The sequence below is a fragment of the Lactuca virosa genome, chromosome 8, assembly GCF_052849685.1.
Source record: "Lactuca virosa cultivar CGN04683 chromosome 8, Lactuca_virosa_CGN04683_v6, whole genome shotgun sequence".
NCBI lineage: Eukaryota > Viridiplantae > Streptophyta > Magnoliopsida > Asterales > Asteraceae > Lactuca > Lactuca virosa.
In genome coordinates, this window is record NC_136433.1 from 37,111,451 (window position 1) to 37,127,196 (window position 15,746).

At 38.2% G+C, this 15,746-nt stretch overlaps 2 protein-coding genes across 2 annotated transcripts; one reads left to right on the top strand and one right to left on the bottom strand.

Moving 5' to 3' along the window:
• Positions 1-2,116: 2,116 nt before the first annotated feature.
• On the top strand, positions 2,117-4,527 carry LOC145132405 (putative L-type lectin-domain containing receptor kinase S.7). Its single transcript, XM_079067177.1, has one exon. It carries the CDS (start codon positions 2,137-2,139, stop codon positions 4,402-4,404), a length of 2,268 nt encoding a protein of 755 aa, XP_078923303.1. The 5' UTR covers positions 2,117-2,136; the 3' UTR covers positions 4,405-4,527.
• A 1,338-nt stretch (positions 4,528-5,865) lies between these two features.
• LOC145128429 (small ribosomal subunit protein eS25) lies at positions 5,866-6,981 on the bottom strand. Its single transcript, XM_079063226.1, has 4 exons — positions 6,875-6,981; positions 6,687-6,761; positions 6,281-6,415; positions 5,866-6,188 (listed from the first exon to the last, which is right to left on the bottom strand). Exons 1-4 carry the CDS (start codon positions 6,875-6,877, stop codon positions 6,075-6,077), a joined length of 327 nt encoding a protein of 108 aa, XP_078919352.1. The 5' UTR covers positions 6,878-6,981; the 3' UTR covers positions 5,866-6,074.
• Positions 6,982-15,746: the final 8,765 nt, after the last annotated feature.

Consider the following 15,746-nt stretch of genomic DNA (forward strand, 5'->3'; position numbering starts at 1 on the left):
ACCGGTTCCTGAACAAACGGATGTTTTCCGGCTTATCGTTATGTTTGGACTTCCCATCGGTTTGATGGATCTGCTTTTTTCTGAACCCAATTATGGAAAGCTTTGGTCGTTGGTTTAAAGTCGTCATTGATCGGTGAGTCGACCGGGTTTGAGTTGAATCTTGGTTTTTCGTGACGACGGCGAACTTCACAGACGCCTTGCGCTCGATGAATGTGTGGTGCTCCAGCCAGTCTGCCACTTTCGCCTGGCAGATTGAAAACGACTCCGGTGGGTTGTTATCCGTACAATAAAGAGGGTTCTGTTCATAACTCAACATGTTTTCTCCGTTCATGTCATTGTCATCTGCATCAAGATCATCACCATCTGTGTCATGATCAAGATTGTCGGTGTTAATGTTGTGTTCATCATCAAGATCAAGATCAAGATTGTTGCCATTATGAAGATCATGATCAAGATTGTTGGTGTTATTGTTGTGCTCATCATCAAGATCAAAATCAAGATTGTTGCCATTATCAAGATCAAGATGAAGATCTTGATTGTGATCTTGTGCATCCATAGAAGAGGTAGTTATCGACTTCTGAATTTGGGGTTGTGGATTCATTGAGTTTACTTTCTTTGTGTGTGTGAGGGGTGGATGAGGGTATGGTGAGTATATGATATGGGCAACAGATTATTTATGTATGATTGATGGTAGGGGTTGATCTTGGAAGTTTCAAAGGCAAAATGGTCAAGTTCACGTATATGACAATTTCGACCGCGGTTTAAATGTGGGTGTTATATATTAATCGATATTACGTATGCATGTATTGAATTCCGTTGAACAATTTTAAATATTACATGGACTTTCTCGTCAGCCTCTCGTAATATATGTGTATTAGACTTTGTAGAACCAAGGCCAGTCCTAGACATTTTAGTCAAGAGTCAAGAATAATAAAAATGAACTTCAAACTACTAAAATTTAATGTCAAGGAAAAACGTTATAAAATAGCACCAAATAACATTTTTATTTGATCTTTAAATTACTAAATGTAATGTATCCAATTGAATAACAATTTTTTGTTTTGTTTTATTATATCATTAACTATATTTTTACAGCGATAACTCGTTCCCAACCTATGTAGACTTCACATCACCAATTATATCCACATAGTCAATGATATAATAATAATAATAATAATAATAATAAATCGTTGGTCAATTAAATACAAATAGAATAATGCAAGTAAAATGGTTTTTTCATTCTATTTTGATACACTTGATCTATCATACTATCCTGCCTTACTATGTTCTGTTCTATGCATTTTGTTGGACTATCTTGTTTTGCGATGAGGTGCTTAACACAATCTATCACAAATTAGTTTCTAATTGTTATTTTCTTTTATGTGGAGATTTTTATGTAACTTCGCGACCTAATTTGAGTGTAAAATGACACAAGAAAACTATCAAATTTGTTTTGTAACATGTTTAGTTTGAATAAACTTAGGGAAATTAAGTAATTTTTATGTATCAAATTTGCCATCATCTTTTTGAACGTAATCAAAATTTTGTTAAATATCATATGTCTGGTTGTCTTTTTTAAGAATCTTGTTACTTGTTTGAGCATAGCTTGATGAACCTTCGATGACCATTTTATAAAATGACAATATGAAGGATTTTAACGAAAATACTAAACAAACGACTGCAAATACGTAGTAAAAAATTTAGAGATAATTGTAGGATGAAGGATGAAAAAAATACATCACAAATTCACAATCCACCTACTTAATATCACCATTGGAAATTGCAAACTTCCCAAAATTCCCCTTAACAATTTCCAACAACTGCTTCGAAAGTTTCAAAGAAATTGTAACAATTTCCAAGAGATAACATCAAAACACACACAAAACAACAAAAGCTGCCCAGCCCATCCAATAAAGCCTGGGAAAATGGGTTAAAGCCCAGCGCAGTTCAACAACTAAGCCCAACTTGGTCCAGATCGGGCCGGAAAAGCCTACTGGCCTGATTCTAATGTGTACCTAACTCATGCGACCTGTTTTCTTTTGAACTGTATTTTTTGCTGCACCTTTTTAACCCTCTAGAAAACATATCGAATAGAATATTAATTTAAAACGTGGTCCACAAATAATTGTCGTGTTTATGGAGAAAAGGGAAAATACTGGATCGATCTTTTTGTCTTATTTATCACCTCAAGCGAAAATAACCACATCCTCCTCCATCGATGTACCCACCACCACAACCTCATCACAATGGACATCTCTATCATTTACAAACACTCACTTAAATATTAGTTACAAGTTCCATCACATCATCCAAACCAAAGCAAACCTTCCTTCTTCTCCAATGGCTTCTACCGTCTCTTTCTTTCTTCCAACCATTATGAATCTGATAGCATTCATCTTCTTCTTATTCGTCTATGTTGAATCAACTGATCATCAGAAGATTAATACCAAAGATGGAGTTGTAATCAATGTTACAAAACACTTCTTTTTCCCTGATTTCAATTCCCCAAGAACAGTTCATGATCTCATGCTGCTGGGGAGCTCCGTCGTGGACAAAAACGGTCGGATTCAGATACCGGACACCACCCAGAAAGACGGCGTCGATGATCTGAAGCACTTGGTTGGTCGTGCTGTTTATGCTTATCCTGTTCGTGTTTTCGATCCCATAACGCGAACCCCAGCTTCCTTCCAAACAACTTTCTCGTTTCAGATCGAAACTATACCAACAAACTTATCTTCTGGTGGCGGAGATGGCGGTAGTAGTGGCGGTGGTGACGGTGGAAGCGGTTTTACATTCATGATAACACCTGATGAGTTCACGGTGGGACGACCTGGGCCATGGCTAGGCATGCTAAATGATGCTTGTGATGAACAATATAAAGCTGTTGGGATCGAATTTGACACCATAGAAAACGTGCAATTCGATGACCCTAACGACAACCATCTGGGAATCAATTTGGGTTCCATTGTTTCGACAATCACCATTAATGTATCGGAGTTTGGTATTAACTTGAAGGATGGTGAAATACACAGAGCTTGGGTTTATTACCATGGCCAAAACCGTTTCTTGGACATCCGGTTAGGTTCCGATAGCTTTGAATATCCTTCAAAACCTGTGTTTTCCGGCCGACTTGATATATCAGATTTCTTGAAAGAGTACATGTTCGTTGGATTCTCGGCTTCTACAGGAAACTTTACTCAAATTCATAACGTCTTGTCATGGAATTTTACCTCAAGTAGTCAAGCTTCTCTTCGCGTACCCTCACCGGAAACCTGCGAAAGCAAAATCACAGTCGACAATGGTAACGGCGGTGGGAGAAACAATCTCAGCGGTTTCTTTATTTTCATGACAGTGGTTTTCCTTGTAGTTGTAGCTTTGGTGAGTTTGTACTACAACCGGAAGCGGAAGAGCGGGGAGTTGGCCATGCTGCCGGCGGTGAAAGAACGCCCTCGCCCACCGAACAAACCACGGCGGTTTACTATTGCGGAGGTTTCATCGGCGACTCGGTGTTTCGACGAGTTACACAAGGTGGCGAGTGATGAAAGAAGTGATACATATAGGGGTACTTTATTGAATGGGTGCCACGTGGCAGTGAAGCGGTTTTCAGTGGAGTATTTTAAGTCTCATGGGATTAACCGGCGGCGCGTGGGTAAAGAGATAAAGGCAATGAGCAAGTTACGTCACCCTAATCTAGTGGCAATTAGAGGGTGGTGCTTTGACCACCAAGAGACCATGGTGGTGTATGACTGTGTGCAAAATGGGACCTTCGATGATTGGCTTTATGGAATCGGTATCTTGCCATGGAGCCGGCGACTCAAGGTGGTGCGTGACGTGGCACAAGCATTGAGCTACCTCCATTCACAAAAACTAGCTCACAAGAATGTTAATACAAATAGTGTGTTTATCGATGTAAGTTTTCGAGCCTTGCTTGGCGATTTCGGGTTCGTGATGTCGGGTACAGAATCTAGTCGGTTCGAGGAGACGGTGAGTTTGCCGACAGATGTCTTTGCATTTGGGGTGTTTATGTTGGAGGTTGTGGCCGGTAGGAAGAGGTATATATCTGAGTCTGACATGTTACAGTCTGAATCTAAATATGACAGATTAGACTTGGACCTGTTGGAATGGGCTTGGACCATGCATGAGATGAATGAGAAGGAAAAAGTGGTGGATGTAAAGATGAGTTCGGTGTTGAACATGGATCAGGCAATTCGGGTTGTGGATATCGGGTTGTTGTGCACGTTGAAGGAGAGTAGGGGGCGGCCGAGCATGGCGGAGGTGGTGGAGTATGTTTGTTTTGAGACAGAGGTTCCTAAGTTGCCACCCAATCGACCCATGGCTTTGTTTCCTTATACGAGTACAACTGGACTTTGTACTAATTCTTACATGTGTGCTTCTTTCAAGTAACTATGTTTAAACCTTTATTTTACAAACCCTTATGATGTGTTTCTATTGATTTTAACAGATATATGACACATTTGAGCATTTCAAATGCATTGTTTAATGAATAGTCAAATGAGATCGAGTGTATTGTTAGACTTTTGATGGATTAAACATAAATACGGTGAGATGCAAAATGCATACATATTCAGTAGATGTCGAGTTCAATGATAATTGAACTTTAAAAATTCTTTTTTTTTTCAAATATTTTTCATTGAATCTTACATAAGTTAATATAATTATATAAAATTAATAGTAGTAAATAGTAATGATTATGAAAAATGCAATGATATGTGTTCCGATTTTGTGTTTCATTTTATTAAATCATGTTATAGTATCTTCTTTACTTTATTGATCTTGAATTTGCACTTCTCTTAACCAAGTTCCACATTACATGTACTAGTAATCTTCGTGTCTTGTATTGCGGATGATGGTATGTATACTAGCAATGAAGATTAATTTTCTCTCTTGCCGCATTTTCCAATCAGTGTAATAACAAAATTGTTATTTAGAATTTTAGATTTCATTCTTGAATAATATCATGAAGTGCTGTAACCACTATAAAATTCGTTTTAAAAGGCTCATTTCGCAATGCGAATATAACACATAAAAACAACGTTTATGGTAAAAAACGCATTTTGCAATTAGGAAATCGTGATGTGTTATCTGACACAACATTACAAATTTTTATGTAGCACAAACATGACACATAAACACAATGTCATGTTTTTTTTTACTATTGGTTATTTTCCATAAAAGAAATTATAAAAAAATGGATATTTTTAACCATTTTCTAACCCTAACAATATATAGCTAAATGTTTTAGTCGTTTTTGTCGATATAAATTTAAACTATACGTCTATACCCTTATCTTTTCATCTCCTCTTCAAAACTACTTAAAATTTAATCACAAAATAAAATTCTAAAAAACTATAAAATACTAAACAACATATTAGCACCGTGTTCCTAAGTTTAAAATCGAGGGAAAGAAAAGGTAAAAGAAGGGGAAGGAAAAGAGTTCTTATCCCAATCATCTCACAATTAGGAGTATAGATTTTAAGAGAAAAAAAGTTTATCATTTCAATCCTTTCCTTCCCGCCTTAAATATAAAACCCAAGAACACAATTTTCCTTTCCTTCATTAAAAAACAAAAAACACAATTTTCTTCATTTCTTTTCCTTCCCCTCTTTAAAAAAACTTAGAGAACATGGTGCAAATGAAAACCAAATCAAAGAAGAGATGAATAAGGATTTAGATGTTGGAAAAGTATGTATTGTAAATGATTCTTATTTGATAACTTCCTTTTCCTTCATTAAAAATCTAAGAACACAACTTTCTTTCTTTCGTTCCCTTTCCCTCTTAAAATAACTGAAGCACATGGTGTAAATGAGAACCAAATCAAAGAAGGGATGAATAAGGATTCAGATGTTGAAAAAACATGTGTTGCAAATCAGCAAACAATTCATGTTTAATGATTGACAACCAAATCCTACCACTAATCCCAACCAAAGACATGTTTGGGTATTAAGCTCTTAATTCTGAAAAGTAATACAAAGGGTAAAGTATTAAGCTCTTAATTCTGGAAAACAAAATACTAATAAACAGAAAGACAACAAAACATGAATAGCTTGCAAAAATCAAGTATTGGTAGCCCTGGTATAAATTTGTTGGCTAGCATGAGCAGATACCATCCGAATAGCTCCTCTTGCCATCAAATCCTTGATTGCCTTCCTTGCTAATGACCCATTAATCTATAACAAATTCAAGTGAAAACCCACAAATGATTCAATGAATGATTAGAGAATACTCTTTTTTTGAAGTATATAATATAATTTAGAGGTACCCTTAATCTGTCTGACAAGATTGAAGGAGTGATGAGCTTGAACTTTGGAGCTTCAGAAAGAAGCTTGTCATATGTCGCCTTGTCAAATAGAACCATGTTGTTCACCTTTTCCTTTTGCTTTCCCTTGCTCCACTTCTGTAAACCCAATTCAATTCATAAACAATGTTAAGATCAAAAAGGAGAAAATGTAAATTGATTACAGAATTTGCAGTTGACTACTTAGTAACATATCACAAACCCTATACTACACAATGTGAAATAAATGTCTTCGATTTGTATATCAAAATCCTTATAGCAGAAACGGAAAAGATTAAAAACACAAATAATTAAGCAAATGCGCAATCAGGCTAACCGATCGTATGCAACAAAATCAGAACACATCAAATGTGGATAATCAAATATTGACCTTCTTCTTCTGCTTTCCACCGCCGGACTTGGCGGGTTTGGATGACGGTGGGGGTGCTTTCTCCTTCTTTGGCGCCTAAAAAAGCAAAGAGATGTAAACTTTTTTAAATAATAAAATTTACAGATAGCAATAAGTTTAAAACGGGAATCGTTAATGGAGTTGTGGATTTGATGATTGTGTTATCTTACCATGAAGTTTTCAGATGACCTTTGGTTCGGCTAGGGTTTGGAAGTGCAGGGGATGAACATACTGTGCGACCTTGTGCCTTTATATTTGACCAAGGGTTTTGAAGTTTAAAACGGGTCGGGTTTTAAGGAAGAATAGATGAGTAGATATTGGTAATAACCAAGTTCTAAATAACGTAAGGCGTGACTTGACGGCAATGTCAAGCCTCAAGCTTTTTCGAGGCTTGACGAGCCACGTCGTTTGTAAGGCGTGACTTAAGTCGGCAATTTTGTATATAATTCATATTTTTATATATATTTTCTACTATTATTCATTTTTATACACATATATGAGTCATGACGGCGTTTTGGTAAAGCGTGGCGGCACATACAAGCCTTGGAGCCATGACGAGCTTTTTAGAACCTTGGTAATAACAAATACGAACTTTTTCTTAAAAATTAAAATTTGGTATTAATTAAATCCAATTTGATAATGATTTTTAAATCATTAATTAGATCCAAATTAAATTTATACTTAATCTTAATGGATTAATTTATAATTCGATTTTACTAAAAATCAATAACAAAATCCAAATATCCAAATATTTAAATCAAATAGTTCAACGTAAATCGTCCAATTTAATGACTTATTTTCCTCGGTCTCTTAAAATATATTGTACTAGGCGAATGTATGTGCGTTGCGCAGAAGCATCTATATAGCTGAAATTTTTACAAACATATGTTTTTTTAAATATAACAATAATGTTGTTAATAATTTGTATACTAAGTTGATATAATAAATTGATTATTTTGAATTATATGATAATATATATATCTATTAAAACTACATAATCTCAATCTTTTGATTAACTTGCACCCGTGGGTTACTCATGATTAAAATTAAATATAATATATGGTTTAATGTTATTTATAGTTGTTGTTATTGTTAATTAATTTTTTAAAATTTATGTGCTTAACGTTTTAATTTCTATCATTGTAATTATTGAAAACATCAAACAATTTTTTTTTATTTTAAAGGTAACAATATAATTATTTATATAGAGTTATTTTTAACTATTGTTATTGTAAAAGTTATTTTAAGCTACTTGTTCCAAAAAGGGGTTGCGACACAGCTTGTTGCTCGTTTACCCGCTACGTTTATGTAAACTTTTCTTCTTATGTTTAAAAAAAAAACTACTTATTTGAAAACTTTTAACGATTATAAAAATATCTTTAGGAAATATTTTAGTTAAATTGATATTACAATTTAGTTTTTGCATTTAACACTCCAATTTATCACTTTTAACTATTCATAAAATATTTTTTGGGTTTTTTAAGTGGAACTGAAATTTATATTGAAGTTTACCCTGTAATGTTATATTTAAATTAACAATTTAAGTATTTTGTCCAAACTGTTTAAAAGATGTAGTTTTAAACTGAGAATGGTTTACATACAACAATATATTAAATCTAATCAATTAAGTATAATATGTTAAAAGTTAAATACATAACTTTATGTGACAACCGTCAAATTTTGGTCAAGTCAAAGTCAAATAAAGTCAACAAGTCAAACCGGTCAACTCTACTAACGCTTGTATACTAGGGTTTACGTTATGTAATTATTGTACAACTCGCTATTTTAATAAGAAGTCATCACTTGGAAAGTTCGTATGTGTAGGATTCTTGAGCCCTAATCGGGGTAAGTGATGTAGCAAAGCGATAAAACACTATTACATACCCTTCGGGGGTGTGTAAGACTCTTAAACATGGCTTAACAGGGTTTACGGACCTGGCGTTGCAAAGCCAAACACTCAAAAAGGTCACAAAAGAAGTCTCTCCCAATCTCTTTCACTCTATCTCTCCCAAATCTCTCCAAGTATGTCAAATCTCTCCCAAATCTCTCTAAGTATGCCAAATCTCTCCAAGTATGTCAAATCTCTCCAAGTATGTCAAATCTCTCCCAAATCTCTCTCAACTTCTTATAATCACTCGGGGCATCCCGACCCTTAAGTTAGTCAAAAACCGCTCGAAAACGGAAGTTTACGCGAAAAACAGCCTTAAGGAGTCGAACCCTCTTAAGGGATCGAACCTTTTTAGGAACCGAACCCCTCTTAAGGAGCCGAACCTTCTTAGGAACCGAACCTCTCTTAAGGAGCCGAACCTTCTTAGGAACCGAACCTCCCTTAAGGAACCGAAACCTCTTGAGGACCGAAACCACCTTCCTGAACCGAACCTACTAAGAGACCGAGAGTGCCACCTTCGGTCCGAGAGTGCCACCTTCAGTCAGAGAGGACTTGAAAGCTTTGATGCTAAAGGAATATTGCCCGAGGGGCGAAGTGCAAAAACTTGAAGAAGAACTCTGGAACCTCAAGATGTCGGGCACAGACCTTGAAACTTATACTACCCGATTCAATGACCTCGCACTCCTCTGCCCAGCAATGGTCACTCCAGAAGAGAAGAAGGTGGAACGATACCTCTGGGGGCTATCATCCCAGATTCAAGATAGTGTGTTGGCCTCGAAACCCACTACTTTTGACAGTGCCAAGGAATTGGCACAACAACTTGTCGACCATAGGGCCAACCACGATACTGTTACTACCACCCATGATCAAGCTAAGGGGAGGGGCAATAAAAGAAAATTCTGGAACAACAAAAAGAAGCAGTCGGTACCAAACTCCGCCAAAAAGCAACAGACAGTTGCTGTCCGTGCTGCCACTGCTCCTGCCACTCCAGCACCACATAGGCAATATGCTGGAAACCTTCCTAAGTGCAATAAGTATAATTTCCACCACACCGGTGCTTGTCAGGAAATGTACTGCAACAATTGCAACAAGAAGGGGCATACCGCTCGCTTCTGTAGGGCGCCAGCTCAACCAATCACTCAAGTCGCCAATACGGGGGCAAGTCAAGCCTGTTACGGCTGTGGGGAGACAGGGCACTTCAAAAGAAACTGCCCAAAGGCACGAACCCCTAATGCTGGTGGCGTGGGGAGAGTCCTGGCTATAGGACATGGAGAAGCAATCAAGGACCCCACAGTGGTTACTGGTACGTTTCTTCTCAATAACTCATATGCATACATACTCTTCGATAGTGGAGCGGAGAGGAGTTTTGTGAGCCATCAATTCAAACAATTACTTAGACAGGATCCCCAATTAATAAAAGACACATACGTCGTAGAAATGGCAAACGGAAAGGCAGAGCGCACTAGCGATATATACTCAGGGTGTACCCTCACTCTAGACAATCATTCATTTAAAATCGACCTAATGCCGCTAACAATAAAAAGTTTCGACATAATCATCGGTATGGATTGGTTAAGTTCTCATCGTGCCGACATTCTATGTTACGAAAGGGTCGTTCGCCTCAATCTGCCAAGTGGCGAAACCATTCTCATCTACGATGATAAACCCAGTGCAAACTGGCAAATCATCTCTTGCGTCAAGGCTCAAAAGTATCTCCGAAAGGAATACCGCGCCTTCTTAGCCCACGTGGTAGATAAGAAACAAGAAGCGAAGGACATCAAAGACATTCCGGAGGTGTGTAATTTTCCCGACTTATTCCCAGAAGACCTCCCAGGTGTACCACTTGCACGACAAGTCGAATTCCGAATCGATTTGGTCCCAGGAGCTACCCCAGTAGCCAGAGCTCCATACCGCCTAGCGCCGGCAGAAATGCAAGAATTATCCAGTCAACTGAACGAACTGTTAAGCAAAGGGTTTATCAGGCCGAGCTTTTCACCTTAGGGAGCACCAGTCCTGTTTGTGAAGAAGAAGGACAGATCTTTTCGCATGTACATCGACTACCGCGAGTTAAACAAACTTACCATCAAAAACCGATACCCTCTACCCCGAATCGACGACCTCTTCGACCAACTTCAAGGAGCAAGCTACTTTTCAAAAATCGACCTGAGGTCGGGTTACCATCAACTACGAGTTCAAGAAGAAGATATCCCCAAGACAGCCTTCAGAACTCGCTATGGGCACTACGAGTTTGTAGTGATGCCCTTCGGGTTAACAAACGCACCTGCGGTATTCATGGACCTGATGAATCAAGTGTGTCGACCCTACTTAGACAAGTTTGTGATCGTATTCATCGACGACATTTTGGTCTACTCACAAAGCGAGGAAGAGCACCGCCAACACCTGCGACAAGTGTTAGAGACGTTGAGAGCTGAGAAGCTTTATGCTAAATTCTCTAAGTGCGAATTTTGGATCCGAGAAGTGGATTTCCTTGGTCATGTGGTCAGTGAAAGAGGGATACATGTGGACCCCTCCAAAATCAAGGCAATCGAGAACTGGTCAGCACCTACAACACCGACGGAAATCCGACAATTCTTAGGCCTTGATGGATACTACCGAAGATTCATCCAAAACTTCTCCAAGATCGCTAAACCGCTCACCACCTTGACTCAAAAAGGTGTGATGTTTAAATGGGAAGATAAACAAGAAGCTGCCTTCCAAACGTTAAAACAAGCCCTGTGCAGCGCACCGATCCTGTCTTTGCCAGAAGGAACCGAAGACTTTGTAGTCTACTGCGACGCATCAAATCAGGGGCTTGGGTGTGTATTAATGCAGCGAGGAAAGGTCATTGCCTACGCATCAAGGCAATTGAAAACGCACGAGGATAACTACGCCACGCATGACCTCGAATTGGGAGCAGTAGTGTTCGCCCTAAAGATCTGGAGGCACTACCTTTACGGAACAAAGTATAATGTCTTTACCGATCACAAGAGCCTTCAACACATTCTTAACCAAAAGGAGCTCAACATGAGGCAAAGACGATGGGTAGAACTACTGAACGATTACGAGTGTGAGATTCGTTATCACCCAGGTAAGGCAAACGTAGTAGCAGATGCCTTGAGTCGAAAGGAATACTCTGGGCGCCGAGTAAAGTCATTAACGATGATAATCCATTCACACCTGTCCACACAAATCAAAGAGGCTCAGCTGGAGGCCTTGAAACCGGAAAATGTGACGGGCGAGGCATTAAGAGGAATGGATAAAAACCTGGAAGTCAAAGATGACGGAGTACGTTACCTCATGAACCGAATCTGGACACCGAAGTTCGGTGGGTTCCGAGACGTCATCATGAACGAAGCACACAAGACTCGATACTCCATCCACCCAGGTTCAGATAAGATGTATCTGGATCTCAAGAAGTTGTACTGGTGGCCAAACATGAAAGCCGAAATTGCTACCTATGTAGGCAAGTGTTTGACTTGCGCCAAGGTCAAGGTAGAATATCAGAAACCCTCAGGACTACTACAACGGCCTGATATACCTGAGTGGAAGTGGGAACGGATAACCATGGACTTCATAACCAAGCTACCTAAGACCACGGGCGAGCTTGATACCGTATGGGTAATCGTAGACAGATTGACCAAATCAGCGCACTTCCTGCCGATAAAAGAAACCGACAAGATGGAGAAACTGACTAGGACGTACATCAAAGAGATTGTACGACTGCATGGCGTGCCAAAATCCATTATCTCAGACAGGGATAGTCGATTTACCTCGTGATTCTGGCAATCACTTCAGAAGTCCGTGGGAACTAGGTTGGACCTGAGTACAGCCTATCACCCACAAACCGACGGGCAAAGTGAGAGAACCATTCAGACGCTAGAAGACATGCTTAGGGCGTGTGTGATAGACTTTGGTAAAGCTTGGGATACCCATTTACCACTTGTCGAATTCTCGTACAATAACAGTTATCACACTAGCATCAAGGTTGCACCATTTGAAGCCCTCTATGGCCGCAAGTACAGGTCACCTCTGTGCTGGGCTGAAGTGGGTGACACGCAACTAGCTAAGGGACAAGTCCCTAATAGCACCCTCACTGGCCCGAAGATAATAAGAGAAACTACAGAGAAGATTGTTCAAATCCGAGAAAGATTAAAAGCTTCCAGAGACAGACATAAAAGTTGTTGGGTTATGAGCATTCTAACACTCCTAAGTGTACATGCAACCCTAAATACCTTGGATCTATGTTTTCTCTATTATACATACAATTATGAACATCCAAGGTATTATCCTAATCTAGCATACAAAATAATAAATATAATAAGATAGAATACATACCTCTTTGATGTAGAATGTCTTCATGAAGCTTGAGTGCCTAGTGCCCCAAGTGTGACACCTCAAATGGTTCACACAACACCAAATACACTTGGAATAACTTGAGAGAAACTTGAACACTCCTTGAAATCGTCTAGCCCTCACACTCACACATTAGTGCACGATTTCTTGAGCCATGGGATTCTTTTATATGGTGGCTATTAGGGTTACACCATGTAACTCATAACTTTACCCATTCCTTATGCTCCATGGATTTTAACCTCCATGGAGTATCAAAAGATGAATTTGTGAATGAGAAATACAAGTTTCCTATCTTCATAGGAATCAATGGGAGAATGGAAAATTGCTCAAGTGGGCTGTTGGGCCGATCAAGCAGCGACGCTGCTCTTAGCTTTAAGCCGCTATCGTTCGGTTCGGATAAGTAAAGTCCCTTCGGTCAGTTCGCTCAGGTGATCCTCCCTTCTCTTCCCTAACGTTCAGAGTTGTTCTGGTTTGAGAAAGGAGCACCGGCCGAGCGCCCTGAATGAATAATAAATTTACAGCAGAGGTAATTGCAGATTCTTATTCGAACGAGTTGAAGCTAACAACATGTCGATTACACACCGGGGGTTGGTAAGAACTGAGGGGCAATGCCATGGGTCACCCCATGGACTTAGTCCAACATAAGGAATCTTGGATCACAAGCCCACATATATAAGAATGAATGATTTACACAATCAACCCATATATTTAATTAGTCTCCTTTTGATCACTTAATTAATTCCAAATTAATTCTTGATCAATACTAATTAAATAACCTTATTAATATATTAGAACTTATAATATATTAACCAACCTTAAGTGTTATTTCTCTCATTATAGTCTATCCAAATGCATGATGCCATGCAACCCAAATGGACCATGCCGAGTTGGGTCAAGTCTTACCAATTATAGTTATGGACTTAGACATTAATCCAACAGTCTCCCACTTGAATAAGTCTAAAACTATTATTGCGTATGAATTCAAGAACCGATCAGCAATCGTAGCTCTCAAAAGCTTCTGTCGAACTCTGACCTTGTCGATGAACTCTGACCTTTGTCAATGACTTGTCCATTAGATAAGGGATCATATATTCCTCCATGCTAGATATCATATGGACTGAGACATGGATTATCAATCATTCTCTCTGTCCATTTGTTGTTTCCCGATTTCCAATTCATGATGACTGACTGATTGAACAAATCAAATCAGTCCTGGCTTGGCCAAGCACTCACATGTATCATCTTTAAATCATCGAGGGGCCCACAGATATCGCTTTTATCCCGAAGGTAAAAGGAATGGATAAACTTCGACTCATATGGCTTGTTCTACTACTTGTTGAATCATACACAAAGGCACGTTTTATAACATCGAGTTACCAATGTGTTTTCGTGCAATCAATGTATAACCAACTCATAGTAACAACTCATATCTCTAGGTTTGAAGAATATAAGATATTACCGTCTCATGATCACTTGTGATAAAATCCATGAAGTGATTCAAATGAGCACGGGTTGAATCCAATACTCAGAACTTATGAGCACTCATGAGTGTTGTAGCACCACTTTGTCCACCAACTTGGACCTCTACAAACCACCCCATGACAGTCTTGATTCATATCTACTTCCAACATATGACCGACTGTGGATGGTTTGAATAACTTAATCATTCAGGAAGAGCGACTTAGTTATTCTGGAAGTCAAAACATGCAAAGTGAAACACAGGAATAAATAAATCAAATATGGTATCAAACCCTATGAATATAAATAAACACTTTTATTTATCACCATACTGATTACTCATTATTTATTGTTTCGGTTTTATCAACTTTATACTTGAATTTAAAACAATAGTTGTCCCATGCTCCAAGCATGTACACTATGTTTTCTAAACACTAGTCATGCCATACACCAAGTATGCATACTATGTTTGTCTATGATCTTTACTTTGTAAAATAGATCAATTGAACATCACTCCAATGATCCTCTTTTCACAGTCCCAAATCCTTACTGCAAATGCAAGAATTCCAAATTCATGCCATTTACTGAAATCTGTTAGATTCTAAACTTATATGCATTGATCCTCTTAACGATTATGCACAAAGTCAGAAAGACTTGACAACAATCATTACAGAGCATTCCAAAGGAGATCAGCTCCTTGGAAACATCCTTCTTTCATTAAGTTTCCTAATCTTACACAGATTGAATAATTTCTAACTTTGAAACATTTCCATATTCCATTTTGACTATCACTTCAGAACAAGAGTTGCCTCCTTACAGATTATGTCAATATGGTCCTTCCAGAATTAACATTATACTTCCAACTGTCCTTGAGCAACCAATCTTTGGTAAACCTTAGATTGTCCTCGACAATTGCTTAATCATTTTAGTCATATCCAATTCTAGACCTTTTCCCTTCATAATGCCCCAGGCATTTGGAAAATTTTAGAAAGGATGAATATAGCACATGTAATCGATCCTATATCCGAAGCATATGGGACACGATTCATGATGTCTCACATAAAGACTAAACCAGTCTTTTGCTATAATATTTCCATTTCAATTTGCCAAGTTCTCAAAATTCAGATTATGAAAAGGGATGCCGTAATCATAATCGAATTTTAGAACGCAAATAATGGACCCATATATAGAATTTCCTTATGTTGAGCCATTTCAACATGAAATTCATATATATATATATCCTTGATTAAATACGATTAAAATCTCAATCTAAGCTTTTAGAATTGAAATGAAGTATAATTTCCTCTCCCTTAATTATAGCAAAACAACTTTTTCAACCCCTA

What these genes read in the sequence shown, in the direction of transcription:
- LOC145132405 (XM_079067177.1), top strand. Translation starts at nt 2,137, where the DNA reads ATGGAGAAAAGGGAAAATACTGGATCGATCTTTTTGTCTTATTTATCA.
- LOC145128429 (XM_079063226.1), bottom strand. An exon ending in GTGGAAAGCAGAAGAAGAAG is followed by an intron (nt 6,416 to 6,686) that starts GTCAATATTTGA and finishes TTGGGTTTACAG; the next exon opens with AAGTGGAGCAAGGGAAAGCA. An exon ending in TCTTGTCAGACAGATTAAGG is followed by an intron (nt 6,189 to 6,280) that starts GTACCTCTAAAT and finishes AATTTGTTATAG; the next exon opens with ATTAATGGGTCATTAGCAAG.